Source organism: Antrostomus carolinensis, unplaced genomic scaffold (genome assembly GCF_000700745.2).
Source record: "Antrostomus carolinensis isolate BGI_N321 unplaced genomic scaffold, ASM70074v2 scaffold4388, whole genome shotgun sequence".
Taxonomy (NCBI): Eukaryota; Metazoa; Chordata; class Aves; order Caprimulgiformes; family Caprimulgidae; genus Antrostomus; species Antrostomus carolinensis.
This window is the reverse complement of record NW_010330730.1, coordinates 36,890-51,211: the sequence shown is the minus strand read 5'-3', so window position 1 is coordinate 51,211 and position 14,322 is coordinate 36,890. Positions and strand designations below refer to the sequence as shown.

General features: G+C 42.2%; 1 protein-coding gene across 1 annotated transcript in view; it reads right to left on the bottom strand.

Moving 5' to 3' along the window:
• Positions 1-10,079: 10,079 nt before the first annotated feature.
• The window catches only part of PGGT1B (protein geranylgeranyltransferase type I subunit beta), a 35,531-nt gene continuing 31,288 nt past the window's right edge, over positions 10,080-14,322 (bottom strand). Inside the window, exon 8 of the mRNA XM_010172991.2 lies at positions 10,080-10,811. Within this exon, the coding sequence (XP_010171293.2) occupies positions 10,627-10,811 (185 nt within the window). The 3' untranslated portion in view covers positions 10,080-10,626. The remainder of the gene's footprint in view (positions 10,812-14,322) is intronic.

Here is a 14,322-nt window from a genome sequence, read left to right as displayed (position 1 = left end):
CCAAAGAAGCAAGGATCACAGGCCAGATTATCAACTGCTGTAAACTAATTTGTATAATTCTACACCAGTGGAAAAACTAGCCCTGTATTGCAATCCTGAAATGTCATGCAACACAGGGTTCTGTCTTGGCACATTGGTACAGGAATTAAAATATAAAGGAAATTTGTGTTTCCTGACCTGTGAATTGTATTCATTTTTCCAGGGCAGCAGTGACAGCTCTAGATTTTCTGGTTTTTCTCCTTCTCTATCTTAGTTTCTACTCTGGACCAAACCTAAGCAGTGAAGCCTGCTCAGATGCTCTTTTCTTTCTGCTCTGCTAGGATGGTGAGGTATTTTCCCATTTCCGTTATACAGGGAATCCACTCACGCATGCACCCTTGGCAGCCATCTAGTGTCCTGAGTGGGGGGTCTTCCCCCACTGTACACCTGTACCCCACGCTTGAACTTGTTGTCTATCATTACCTGAGGAAATCTACTTAAAGAGTGTTTGAAACCAGTTGCAGGTGGTGATGTGGGAAGGGCTAACACAAATAATTCAGTACGAAGGAGCCTTCCATTTTACAGTATGCATGGGGGAAATGGATCTGTGTAGATGTACTTCCATCTCAGAGGACTCCGAGGTCAGTGACAGTTGCAATGCCAGAGCAATGGCAATGTAAGAAATACGATGCTAAAGGTGGTGGAGAACTGTGCTGGTATTCAATATGAACTACTTAAGTCTTAAATTGTGCATTTGAACAAACATTTAAAATCCTGAAAAAACCCACCACTTAAACACATACTCAAGTGTGCATGCCTTTGTTGTGGCCTGTTTTTATTCTCTTAGCCTGCATACAACTTGAGCAATACTAAAGAGAATTTGTGGAAACAGTTTATGAATTTTATATAAACTGCTTCCTTCCACAGGCAGTGATGTAGATAGGAACTGTCAGTAGAAGAGAGGGAAAAAAAAAAAAAAAAAAAGGCCATGAAATAGATGAGACGTTCTGATGGCTGGAAAGGTTTTACAAGCAGGACAAATTAGACAAAACTGTATTTCAAAGCTTGCAGTATTTGCATGTAGACCTAAACCTTTTCCTGCAATAAAACTAATCCCCACTAGTTCTTTCAGGCACCACAGCAGGATTTTTTTTAACCATTCCCACTTGTGCTGTTCTAGGGAAGAGGAAGGAGCACAACTGTCTGGAGTCTCTTGGTGAGGATTCAGGGAACTGTCTGCTTCTCCATCTATTCCATGTTCAGCTGAGGTCCCATCAAGGCCACCTCAAGCAGATAAACTCCTGCACTTTCTCCGTGAGAGTTCTGTTAATAAATCTCACTCAGGATTTAGATTTAGTCTGTGGTTCCCTAGGATCTCCAGGTGTCAATCTGTGACACAGCTGCTGATTCATATCCTCACTTTCTGTTAGAGAATTTGATTTTTGCCTCCTCAATGTCTCTAGCCTTCCTTAGAGATCAAACTTTTACTCACAGACTAAAGCAGGGTTTTATTTATTTTTATATACTTTGTTATAAAAGATACTGGCAAAACCAAAATGGTCACTAAAGCTGTAACACTAAATATGGCAAACAAACAGCAACTATCAACATGAGATATTAAAGCAGTTCTGCTGCTGCTCTGCAGCTAAGTCAAACATCATCCATCACTGACGGCCAGAAGAAAGAGTCTCACCCTTAGCCTGCACCTCTCACTTCCCTTCCTTCTGGCTGTAGGTCCTCTGGCAAAGCCAAATGTAGTAAAATTAAAAGGTGAATTTCAAGTCCACAATATTTTGGAGCTAGGCTTTTTGCTCTGGTATGCTCAGACCTTTTTGACAACAGAGAAACCTACCTCTAGGCTTTTTGCCTTGCTCCATTTAAATACATCCATGCAAATACTGTAAACATATCCATTCAGTATTTGGGAGGCACAAACACACAAAATAAAGTACAGAGTGAAAACTGCATCTGTGCGGTGTGAAAAATTATCTTTATCTATTATTTCCTCCTTGCCTTCCCATGTGATACTAGTACAATATCACAAGCCCCTGCGAGTAAACTCATTTGAGAAAAAGAGATTAAGTATGTAGACTACTATTAATATTTAATGTATTGAGTATGTTTTTAGATATCTGTAAGGAATCAGCTAAAGTACGTAATGATGCATACCATTAATATATAATGTAATTGCCATTTCCTGCTACAACTGCAGTTAATCAAGTTTGACAATATAAAGAGAATTTGGGGTATCTAGAGTTTTAACAAATATTAATTGAGCAAAACATAGTAGGCTTGAGTATATTCATGTACTGGTTCTATTCATTTATTTAAAAGAATTTCTCTAATGAAGAAATCAGAGACATGCAAATCAGGGAGAGGTAAGGGAAAGATGAGCTCTCCTGAGATCTGCATGCGACTGCGAAGATGTGTGTTTTAGTGATTTGGGGTGTTTTGCAGAAGGGGCACATCTGGAACAGCGGAGGTTCTGAAGAAGGCAGCACAGGCCTGAAAGCTTTTCAGACTCAGCTGGCCTTCAGAGAGTATTATGCTTCTCTAAAAAGCTTGTCTGATTTATGCCTTCAGATGTGTTTAACTGCGTCAGCTGGGCTCCTGCACTTTTCTTTCAGCTTAACTACACCAGGATTAGGTTTGAGTTAACTTTCCTTTTCCAAAATAGCACGCCCTGTGTTCCCACAACAAAACTCTTCCCCTGTGTTTCCTCATGGGTTGAGGGAGTCTTTAATCACCACTGAAAGTGGATTAAGCTCCCCGTGGCCTGAATTTGCACAGAACGAGGTCTTTGCAGACCCTGCTGTGCTCTGCATGAGCTGGACAGCTGCCGGCCCTCCCAGCTTCACACCACACCAGAATTAATGTGCCCATTTACCTGTGTGTGCTCTGGGCATCCGAGGCTCCCCAGACCCTTAACACCAGTAACCTCCAGCTTTTAACACCAGTATCCAGTTGGGATCAGCACTCAGGCAGATGTTGTGCTGCTGGAGTATCTGCCAGCAGAGCTGCAGAGTAGCAAGAGCACAGTCACGGCTGGCCTGGGGGCGCAGCACCATCCCGTCAGGGGTCCTGCCTCTCCTTCCCTTTCTGAAAGCTGACAAAGGTGCTGGTGACCCCTCAGAGAACCACTGGCTCAAACAAAGTTGGCTTATATATATAAAGGGATACGCAGCACAGAGCAAAAGGTCAAAAATGTCATTTAGGGAAGTTTATCTGAAGTCACAACAAAGCAAATTGTTCCTTGTAGCGTTGACAAAAAGCTGAGAGTGAAGAACAGTGACAACTCCTGCTCCCTGGTACCATTGAGTCCAGCATGGAGAGGATCTGGGGCAGCAATTTGTCCTGGATGTACAATGGATGTCAAGGCTGGCCAGCATTGTTTAGGGCCAAAACCCCCAAATCATGGTTCTGGCTGGTTCCCACGTGTGTTGCAGTGCAGGGCAAACTGAGCAGCACAAGGTGCAAAGCCAGCCATAGGGTTTAGTGTGAGAGAGCTGCAGCCCTGAGTGCTTGGCTGTTGCTCTGGAAGATGTTCCCATCCTGTACATGCTGCAGTGCAGAGTGAGCTCGTACAAACCTTGCTGCGTGAACTTGGTTGCTTTTACCACATGGGTGATATGCAGAAGCATGGTTCCTGGTGATGGGAGTCTGGACCCTATCATGGGCAGACAAGCACCTATGCACTATTCTGGAGTTTCTGGAAAAGGAATTCTTCCTGGTTTTCCATGGCAGTTTCTCTTCATTCCTTTGACTTCTACAGGCCTCTCGACAACTTCAGCAGTTCTCCTCACCATACTTAAAAAGCCAGAAGCTTAAAAGAAAAGATGCAGAAGCGTCACTGCATGGAGCAGATTTCCCTCTGATTCAGCTATAACACACAGGCCTGACGGAAGCATGCTCACTTTGCCCTGCTGTGAAGAAGAAGAAAGTCAAATGCACGTTGGTCTGCCAAGAGTGGCTCCTCGCAGTGTCCTCCCCAAACAACGTGCTAGCCAAGGATTTCAAACTAGTTAAAGACAAGAAAAAACCTTCTCTCCTAGCTAGGAATACTGCATTATTTATTGCCTTTTCACTATTTACATGTAGAGCTGGGGTGGGTGAAATAAACTATGTTGGTGAAAGGACATTTTAGCCTGGTTTGATTTCTTCTTTAAAAAAAAAAAAAACAAACAAACAAATAAACAAACAAAACCCCTACCCCACATTAGTTTAAGGCAATCAGGAATAATCTGCTGACTGACACCAGTAGATGAGCAGAAGTGTGTAGGTTAGAGCTGTCTCAGCCCACAAGGCAAAGTACCTCCAGCGTGTCTGAATCTTCCTTTGCCAGTGTTTGCAGTGTACAGACCTTTACTGGAGTGACTGACATCAGAACGTTTATTTTTTGAATGGCAAAAAAAGATTTCCTTTATGTTCCTCTTCACTCCAAATCTGGACGGCATCAAAAAGCTCCAGAAGGCTCAGCTTATTCTGATGGCAGAAGTCGTCCCTGGGTAGCTGGGGTAGGCTGGGCAGCCAGCAAGGGGATGGGAAAGGGATCCAGTCCAGACTGGTTATCAGACCAACAGCTGCTGCAGACACTGATTTCCTTTTATAGAAGGGAGATCGTGGGAACTGTTGCTCTCCATAGCCTGTGGAGTCTTTGGTTTAAAAACTGCCCTCCCTGGGGACCAGATGCTACGTAACATCTCAAATGCCGGCCTGTGTGTTTGCTCAGGTTTCTGCTGCAGCCAAAAGCAGGGTGCTTGCCTTTGTTGTGCATAGGAACTGGTGAAGCCTCCCTGTTCTGTGGCTCCTTGACTGTGACTTGGAGTCATGAGATGTGGAAGAAAGCTTCCAACAGCCCAGAGGGGTTACAGCTGGGTGGTAAGGTAGGTGCAGTTAGGGTCACTCTGGAGCTGGAGGAGAAACATGTTGGGAGCCTACCTGATGCTGTGCATGGGGCCATGCAGGGCAGAGCGCAGGCTCCGGTGGCCACCTGGGTCCTGTGCTGAGGGCCGCTGAGCACAGGAGCACACCAGCAGCTGGTACAGGGCTGGGAAGCAGCTTTTCCACCGACAGCTGCTGTTCCCAACTTGTCCTCGAATCCAGGAACACCCCTCAGCATGGAGGGCCGTGCAGCTTGGGCAAAGCAGGATTAAATGTGTGCCTCTGCTGTTCCCTTGCGTCTGGGTTTAATAAAAACAAGGATAAACCTGGGGGAGCACAAGGGAAGGGGACAGGACTTGGCATGTGTTCAGGGAACCTCACCTCACTAACATGGCTTACACCTTTTCTTTAGAAGCCCACCATTGCAGTCCTTGCTATTAGCAGCAGCTCCTCATTTTGCAGAAGGAAGCTGCTTGAGGCTGGAATATATTTACACTGAAAACCAATGTCAAGGCGCGGAGCCGTCAGAAGAGTTTGGTAGTAGTAGCAGTTTCCATGGTCTGTGTAGGAAGCTATCTATAGCAACTGGGAAGCCACAGAGGGCATGTTATCACTACTCTGCAGGACATGCTCTGTCTGGCTATGTACAGGGAGGTGTATATATATATATATAGCCATATACAAAAATATAGACAAGACCTGTGGCTGTGTTGGAAAGCCTCATCCAGACGCACCTCTAGCAGAATCCTGTGCTTGGCCCCACCAGAGAGCTGGGTATTCCAGAGGCTATTTCAGAGGGATGCTGGACAGCCAGCACCACCCAAGAACAGCTGATCTGTAAAGTATCAGTGTACAGACCACAGTGCAAATATGCCCAATCCTTCTAAGATTTCTGTTTTCTTCTGAAGTATCTTTGTGCAGTTTATAGAAACATTTGCCCCCATTCCCATCTATGTACCTTGTAGATCAGCACTACATTAAACAGTCCCACCAGCAAAACTCTCCTTAATTTAAGAATTTACAGGCTGGGGGGCAGGATTAAAACAATTACAATATTAAAGAATTAAAGAACTAAAAAGTAGTTCAGGAGGGTCCTTAAGACCTTAAGAGTCCACCAGACTGCCCAAGGCAGGATCAGCTGTCCCTACGTCATTCCTGACAGTTGTTAGTCTAGCCTGCCATGAAAGAGCACCCCTGACAAAAGCTCCCCGGGCAGTAGGTTTACACAGATGCTTTTTAGCACGATGCCCCTCCACAGTGGGTCTGAAGTTAAAGGGGTTTTTAATGGTATAATAAGCAGTACAAAGGTCAGGTCCAAGATTAAAATGTAATTTTGCAAAGCAAGCCTATTTTAGTAAGGCATGGTCATAATTTAAAGAATGTTGCTAAATTAAGACTCCTGGACAGTCTAACAGCAAATAAATATAGCTCTGTGCTTAGGGAAGCCTTTAAATTATCCAAAGGTAGCATGCAATTTCAACAGCAGTCCTGCGTATTCCACTTTCTGGGCAGCATTAACACCCCTCCTTTCCAACAAGCACTCAGGAAGGGTGACAAACAACAGAAAGCTGTGCCTTCACTTCTATTCTGTCGCCCTTTTGCAGATTTCACATGAAAGGATAAGGTGAGATCCTCCCTCCCAGGGTGAGGCAGAGCCTCTGTCCCACGTGCTGTAGCAAAGAGGGCATGAGGAGAGATCTGGATGGAAAACCAGCGATGGCTGCCTCTTGCAGAAAGTTTCATGAAGGCTTCCCTGCTCTTGCAGACTGTGAGCATGTGGAGTGATTGGTTTAACCGGTGCACAGGGTAGCTCCTGGTCCTTGTGCCACAGCCTGGTTATCATTGCTGTTACGAGTTAACACAGAAGCCACCTTCACACGCATACGTGACTCAAATTGTCAAAACCCAGGCTTCCACGTGCCTATCTCTCCCCTTTCATTTGTGAGATTAACATAAACAACCTCATCTGGCAAGTTGAAAGCTCTTTCCTTACCACAAACATTTCCCCTCCCATGCACATTTTGAAATCCTTGAAGTGAGAGGTTGCAGAAAGTTCTCATACAGATTTTCTCTTCCCTGATGAACTTCCCCTTTTTATTGAGAGGCAGGACTGTTCCCTTGCTTGAGATCCTGCTCAGTCTCCAGTGATAATGGCCACTTCTGTCCAGTCCCATTCCCAAGTAGAGCCTGTACCTGGAGGAACATTTTAAAGGATGTCCTCGCAATACAGTTAAGAAAGAGGGCCACTTTGCCACTGCCTCAAAAACAAAGCAGTAGTGTGGAGGTTTGCTGTCTCTGGTGGGATCAGCTTGAAAACCTTTGGAGGTTATCATTTTCTGTGCCCTGAGGAGATGCTGTGTGGGCAGTTCTTCACCAAGAACATCTGATCAGCTTGCAAAAAACCCACCCCACAAGAGCTACAGCTGACAAGGAATAATAAGAGTTTTCCCTGCTTTCCGAAGCAACAGTTCTTTGATTTTTATCAAATCCAGAAACTAATCAGGTAAATAGAGACTGGGGAGACAAAAGATTTAAAATCTATGTGCAAATCTATGACATGCTGCAACCATTCAGTGGAGCAATTTAATTATAATTTAGTATAAAGATGATCAGACCTGCTTCGCTTTTACCCAGTGCTTGTCTAAAGCAAGAAAAACTTGTTAAGTAGTCTCTACTTGCAATAGCAAAAGAAGAGCTTTTCAGAACAACCATAGTATCTAACACCAACCTTAACAGACCAATATTCTCATTCAGCTGATGAATTTTAGACATTTCACATTTTAGTTGCAGCAAAAGGATCTGCTTACCTGGAGGTCTCTCTCCTCACGTCCTGACAGCACATCTCCTACCTCCAAAGGGGCACCAGTAGCAGAGTTCTTCCAAAATGCAAGGAGATGAGCTGTCCACAAAGGCTCTGACTTTAGAAATCATTTTTCCTTCCTCTCTACACAAGGTGACCCCAAACTGAATGGCTGAGGACTTGTTACAAGGGTAAAACGTATTTTTCTGGGAACACTATTTTTTCTAAAGTGATACTTAATTTTTGATACTGGCTTGCATGGAGAACAGCATATTTGATGTAGCTGAAGAAGCTCTTTTTAGGTTGCCTTTTACTTTGTTATAGTTGTCTTTTACTTTGTCAAAGGGCATTAGATCATGGAACAAGGTACACTTCATATGTCCTTCAACATACATATTTCAGATATTTCTCCAACGCCTAATTTACTTGTTAGGTTTTTTCCACAGCTGATGGTTGTTCTATTTAGAACAAAATTTCTCAAGATGAAACGTTCATAAATACAAACATACTTAGCATCAGTCTTCTAAAGTCCTTTTATCGTTACCTACAAATCAAGATGCTGAGAAAGCCCTAATGACGACGTTTAAAACCTCAGTCCTCAGATCCCATTGAAAGGACACATTTAACTTCCTGTGTTTCTGGAAGAGCAGGCAGAACCACAGACATGGTATAGGAACCTTTCAGGTAAGACAGGGGCACTCAGCTGGCATATCTTTGTCTGCCCAAGCTGACATCAGCAAGCTCTGAGTGCTGCTGAGGATTAGGTAAGGTGTTAATTTTATAAATACATTCTTGATAAACAGGAAGAATGAGGGAGCAGGTCTGTGGTACAACACCCTTGCTGGAAAATCAAAAGGTTGTGTCAGTGCAGCTGTTCTGCATAGTGCAAGCCCTGATAGCCACGACATTTTTTACATCCTCAAGCACATGGTAAAGCCATTTAATTTAATTTCTTGTTTAGGTTCAGCCTCAGCAATGTAGAGTTGTAGTTAACACAAATTACTTTTACCCCAAGGTTTTGTTTGTTTTTTAATGGGTTCTCAGCTAAGCAGACCCCCATGACCTGAGAGTCTTCTGTTCAAGGAAGCTACCTCAGCCTTTGCTGACCAACATCCCAGCTGAATTTGAGGTTATCTCAGGATGTGGGGAATAAAACCAATTCCCAAGCTCTATCTTACTCACTTAAATCCCTCACGTTGTTTGAGTCAGTATCTCCCAGTCCACACTCCCTTCCCTATTTCCCTTGCCTCCACCTGCCATATATTCCAGTTTTAATACTCTTATTCTGCACCAGTCCTACTCAAGCACCTCATTCCGCCTCCCCAACACCAGCCATACAGTCTTCTCGCTTCCAGTGCCCCAGGCTTCTTACTGATCCTCCAGCTATATAGCCTCTCCTCCTACAAGGAAAGTGTCTACTGGAACATGGCTAGATCACATGTCTTACTTCCAAGCCCTGCCCCAGGTTCCTTCTCTGCTTTTCCAAGCAGACCATCACCACTGGTGATGATCCCAATGCTGTCATGGAAATTAATCTATTTATGAAAACTAAACCAATTTTTTTAAGTAGGAAGGCTGCTACAGGTTTTGACACTGGGATTGTTCTTGTAGCCAAGATGCCCACTGGATCTTTCTGACATGTGTGATAGGGACACAACTACTCTACACTTCTCACTTGCTCTGCACTGAACTGCAAAATCAGAACCATGAAACTGAAGAACCATTCCTGAAGCTCTTTTTGCTGACTGAAAGGGTCTATATCCTGTCTCTCTGGGCTCGGTGGTGGCAAATGGTGCGCTTAATCTGGCTTGAGAGATCTTCAGTTATCTGTGTTTGGAAGTTCTGCAGAAAAAAGAATGTGCTTTAATGACTGGCAAGTAGAAAGACATCGTGGTGTCTACTGCATGCCTAAAATGCACAAACTGATCTGCTACAAATGGAACAGCTGCAAAATTTGCTTTGATACTGAGCAGCATTTCAAGCATAGGAAGTAAGGCACTCCTACTAAATAAACTGAGAATGTTCATCATCTCTCTAACAGTACACCACTGCCACTTACTTTAAAGCCCAATGTTTCATTCTTTACACAGAATTAGTTAAGAACTAATTTCTCATTAAAAGGGAAATATGCATAAAAAATAATCAGGCTGCAGTTGTACAGTTTTAATGTATTGCAAAAGCTTAACTTTGGAAACAGGTTCTAATGCTACTCTTGCACACAGCTACTCTTCCAAAAGATTGTGTTCAGTATTTCTTACCGACATACATCAATATGCCATACTCTCACTGAATTTCACATTAAGAGAATATTTGGGATGAAAACTCTTAGTCTGGCTAATGATCCACTGCATCTGTGTAGAAGCTACTCAGAAAAATTATGAAATCCATTTAGTAAGGCCACACAACTAAGTCCAGTATATTGAATAAAATAATTTTATTTGTATTTATTTCTTCAGTTTTTGTTTTGTTTTGGTTTTTTTTAAACAAAGTTTATGGAATCTTAAAGTAGACGATAAAAGGTAACTTTTAACTGAGATTTAATATGGGAGACTCTCTACTCAAAAATATGTCAAACATTAAGATCATAAAGAACTCTAAGGTTCTGTGCTATACTGTATGATATGTAAACAGATTTTGAAAATACTTTTCCATTATATATTTTGACACAGTATGCACAAATTTAAAAATATAAAATAAAAATGAAGTTTAAATGCCTCAAGGGATTTCTTAGAAGTAAAGCCATTTGAAGAGCCATTTCCAGTCTGTGGTGACAAACTTCTATATAATCAAAATATTTCTTTTTTTTCACAATGCAGAGTAACCTGCTGAAGGCAACTCTCTGTCAAAGTGACGCCAGCAACACAGATCTGATTGTATGACTCCAGCACTTAAAAGAGCACATTGGTTATACATGGCTTTTAACCTTGGGCTACAATTATGCTACCAGAACTAAATTCAAGTCTAAATCAGTCATGTAGAGCGGTGCGTGTTGTCTGAACACTGTTTAAAGTCCTTGTTTTCCAGATCTGATGAAGGTGGTGAAGGCGCTCTGAGGTTCTTGTGCTTACATTCAGGGCAGGATGAACTTTGCAAATGCCAGATTCTCCGATTAACGACAAACCACAGATCCCAAAGTAGGCATGTAAAGCATCTGAAAGAAGGATGGAAAAGGAAAAATCATATTATGTCAGGCTGTTAGGTTGTAACAGCCAAGCGTTCCTGGATTCCCACACTCCAGAGTAATTACAGCCACTGAAAAGAAACAAACAGGTGCTACATTTTAAACTTGAGTTTTGACAGATCAATTGCTGCCCAAAGCCAGTGAACTGATAAGTCTTCAATCTCTAAAACTAGTCTAGTTTGGTTTTATAAAAATTCTTGCCCATTATTTTATTTCCTCTGAGTGCTCAGGCCAAACAGAAACAGAATTTGAGCATCTGGAAATAACTTCTGTCCACAAAGCAATTTTTTTTCCCAAACATGAAAGAATTTTTTGGCTGATTGTTTGATGAACAGCTGACTACTGAAACACCAAAACTAGTGCCAATAGCTGCCAAACAGCAACATTTAGAAGTATGAAAGAAGTCATTACTTTACCTAGCTTCTTCCCTTCCTGAGAGAATGCCCTAAGGATAGGAATTCATGAGGTGGCTTGATCAGCCATAACAGATGACTGCCACCAGAAAGGATGTTGCTCCTGCTGTCTACCCCACACCAGCACTAGTTTGCTGAACACCCTCCACAACCTAAAGCAATTGAAAAAACATGGAAGAAAATTAAGCCAAGCAGGTGAAATGGACAGTTTTCTGACATTTTTAGTAAATTAAACTGGTTTGTAGAAGGTTTTGATATACACCAAAGCTACTGCAAAGAGAGGAAAGGGCGTGCAGCTGTACTTGGGGAAGTTGGGAGGAAGAGAAGTGAGCCTGCCTCCTCTGGGCAGCAGCAAGTCATTTGATTCGATTATCTGCCCATGAAATCACAGGCTAAAGATGGAAAGAGGATATAAACTTGATGTGCCCCTTATAAATTCTCAACACTTTGTAATATTTTGGAGGTGTCAGTAAATTTGTATCTGACTAAAATGGTATTACAAGAAGGTAACTGGATAGACAGACTCTGAAAGAAAGCTTCTGCCTATCAACATAAACATGCAGACAAAAGCACATCAAGCAGATACGGTCCCTACTGACCTTGCAGAAAGTATATTGGATAAGGCGACCTCATCTTCAGGAAATACAGTGTATTAACCCCTGTGGACAGCTACACTGATATGCACTAGAAGCCATATACAAACCTAATCACCTGGATATGGCTATTTGCTGGATTTAACTACAAAGTTCAACAGTTGTACAAATCCGCACTGACATAATACTCAAGTTAGTTCCAGTTAAAACACATATATGCAGCCTGTGTACTCCTCTTTTTCAAGCTATGAAACACATCAAGTTTTTCAAGGTCAAAAAACCTAGGTCCAAACATTTTGTTTCATAAGTAACTCACAAATACAGAATACAACATGCAAGGTCACAACCACTCAGCTGCTGTCTTCAAAACATAACAAAGTAAGGCTGCTATGAGAGCAAATCTCAGTTCAGTGTTTTACATGGAGTAATTGTGCACACTCATTTTCATCCTCTCACTCTTTTACATTAAATCTTTTGATCTTTGTCTTGCACAACCTGTAATTCACATGTGCTTCCAATTCTTCTACATTGCGTATCATTTAAAGGTAACAAGTGAGGCGCATCAGAGTTGCAGCACAACCTCCTGGGGCATGCAGCAGTACATCCAGTAATTTAAAATAAAAGTTTATTTCAATCTAGTCATGAGTTATGCACAAGTCTGAAAGAAACCCAAATGGCTTTGGGCTCTAACAAATGTGTTCTAGCAAAATGTTGTGGATTAAACCTGGTAGGCAGCTAAACACTGCACAACTAGTCCTCACTTCCCTGCCTCCACGCCAGTGGGAGAAGATGAAAGGGAGAGTGAAAGTGAGAAAACTCGTAGGTTGAGCTAACGAGAGTTTATAGGGAAAGCAAAAGCCATGGGTACAAGTAAAGCAAAGTAAGGAATTCATTCACCTTGTCCCATCACAGGCAGCCATTCAGCCACTTCCCAGAAAGCAGGGCTTTATCATGCATAAATGTTAATTGGGAAGACAATAATTGAAAACTGTCCCTCACTTCCTCTCTCTTCTAGCTTCCACTGCTGAGCACAATGCCATGTGGTATGGGGTACCCGTGTGGTGAGTGGGGTTCAGCTGTCTCGGCTGTGCCCCATCTCAGCTTCTTGCACACCCCTAGTCTGCTCACTGGCAGGGCAGCGTGAGAAACAGAAAAGGCCCTGACACTGTGTAAGCACTGCTCCACAACAACTAAAACAGCGCGTTATCAAAGCTGCTTTAGTCGTGAACCCAAAACAGCACTACAGAGGCTACTAGGAAGAAAATAAACTCCATTAAACTACATTAATGTGTTTGATGTTTGTAACAACTAGTATTAACACAAGGTAGCAGATCTAACTGCTTAACATGAAAAACTTGAGGAAAAAAATATGCAGCGGTCGCAAAGAACAGAACAAATACAGTAGGTGCTCAGTTCTGTTTTGAAGTATGAATCTCCCTACTAAGCCAGTGTCTGTGCCTGCTTTACAACACAATAATGCTACTACAATGATATTCAGAAGATTTTTCAGATGAATGCCCTTCCTATATACAACCTGTACATCACTATAAACAAAACAACTGTGATGTCCTATTCCCTTTGTTATCCTCATGTTTCCAGAGGATTACTAGTATTTAAGAGTCTTTTGACTTATTACATTTATTTTCAAAGGCAAGAAAGTTTTCTAAGCTCACTGCTCAATAAGCACAGTGGTCCAAACACTATTTTAAAGCAAGAAAAAGTGCTAAATAATGCTACTGGCCTCCAGAACTAACAATATATTGATGTCTGTTAGCATGGGCACATCAGGACTATGAAATAACATTTCCCTGAATCATCAGTTGGGAAAAGTTACTTGCAACTTTGGAAGTCTATGTAACATATAGATTATCACAGGCAGTTGACTGTTGTCTGCAATTTCTTCTAGTCTTCTTCCCAAAAATATTATTTCACAGCAAAGCCAGGTTGACTATCCAAATTTAAACAGAGCTTCTATAAACTAGGAGCTACAGAGGTTCAAATTCCAAATCTATCTTAGAAAGCGCCTTGGAAAAAATGGCATATTCTTACTTTACAAACTTTCCCTGGAATATTCTGTCACATCTGAGTTTTGCAACAAAACCAAGCTGAGGACCCTGTTACCAGCTTTACAAATGCTAAATGCTTCAAGGAGAATGAATAATTTCTGTCCATATTCAGCCTCAACAGAAATATTAACTCATTTTCAGGATGACCCATACCACTCTCATTACCTTCACATTTTGCATTTGCAGTTAAGTCAAAGGGACTCTACATTCAACCAACAGTAGGCTTTCAAGAACAATCAAGCTGCACATATGCTTCGTGTTAGTGAAGTGTGAAAACTACTGTGGAGACACACAACGATCAAAAGACAGCTTGCCTTTCAGATTCTAGGCTGAGCTCGCAGGAAGCTCAGCTGTGGATGTGTGACAACAAAATAACAATTCCATACAAACAATCTCTGCAATACTGCAT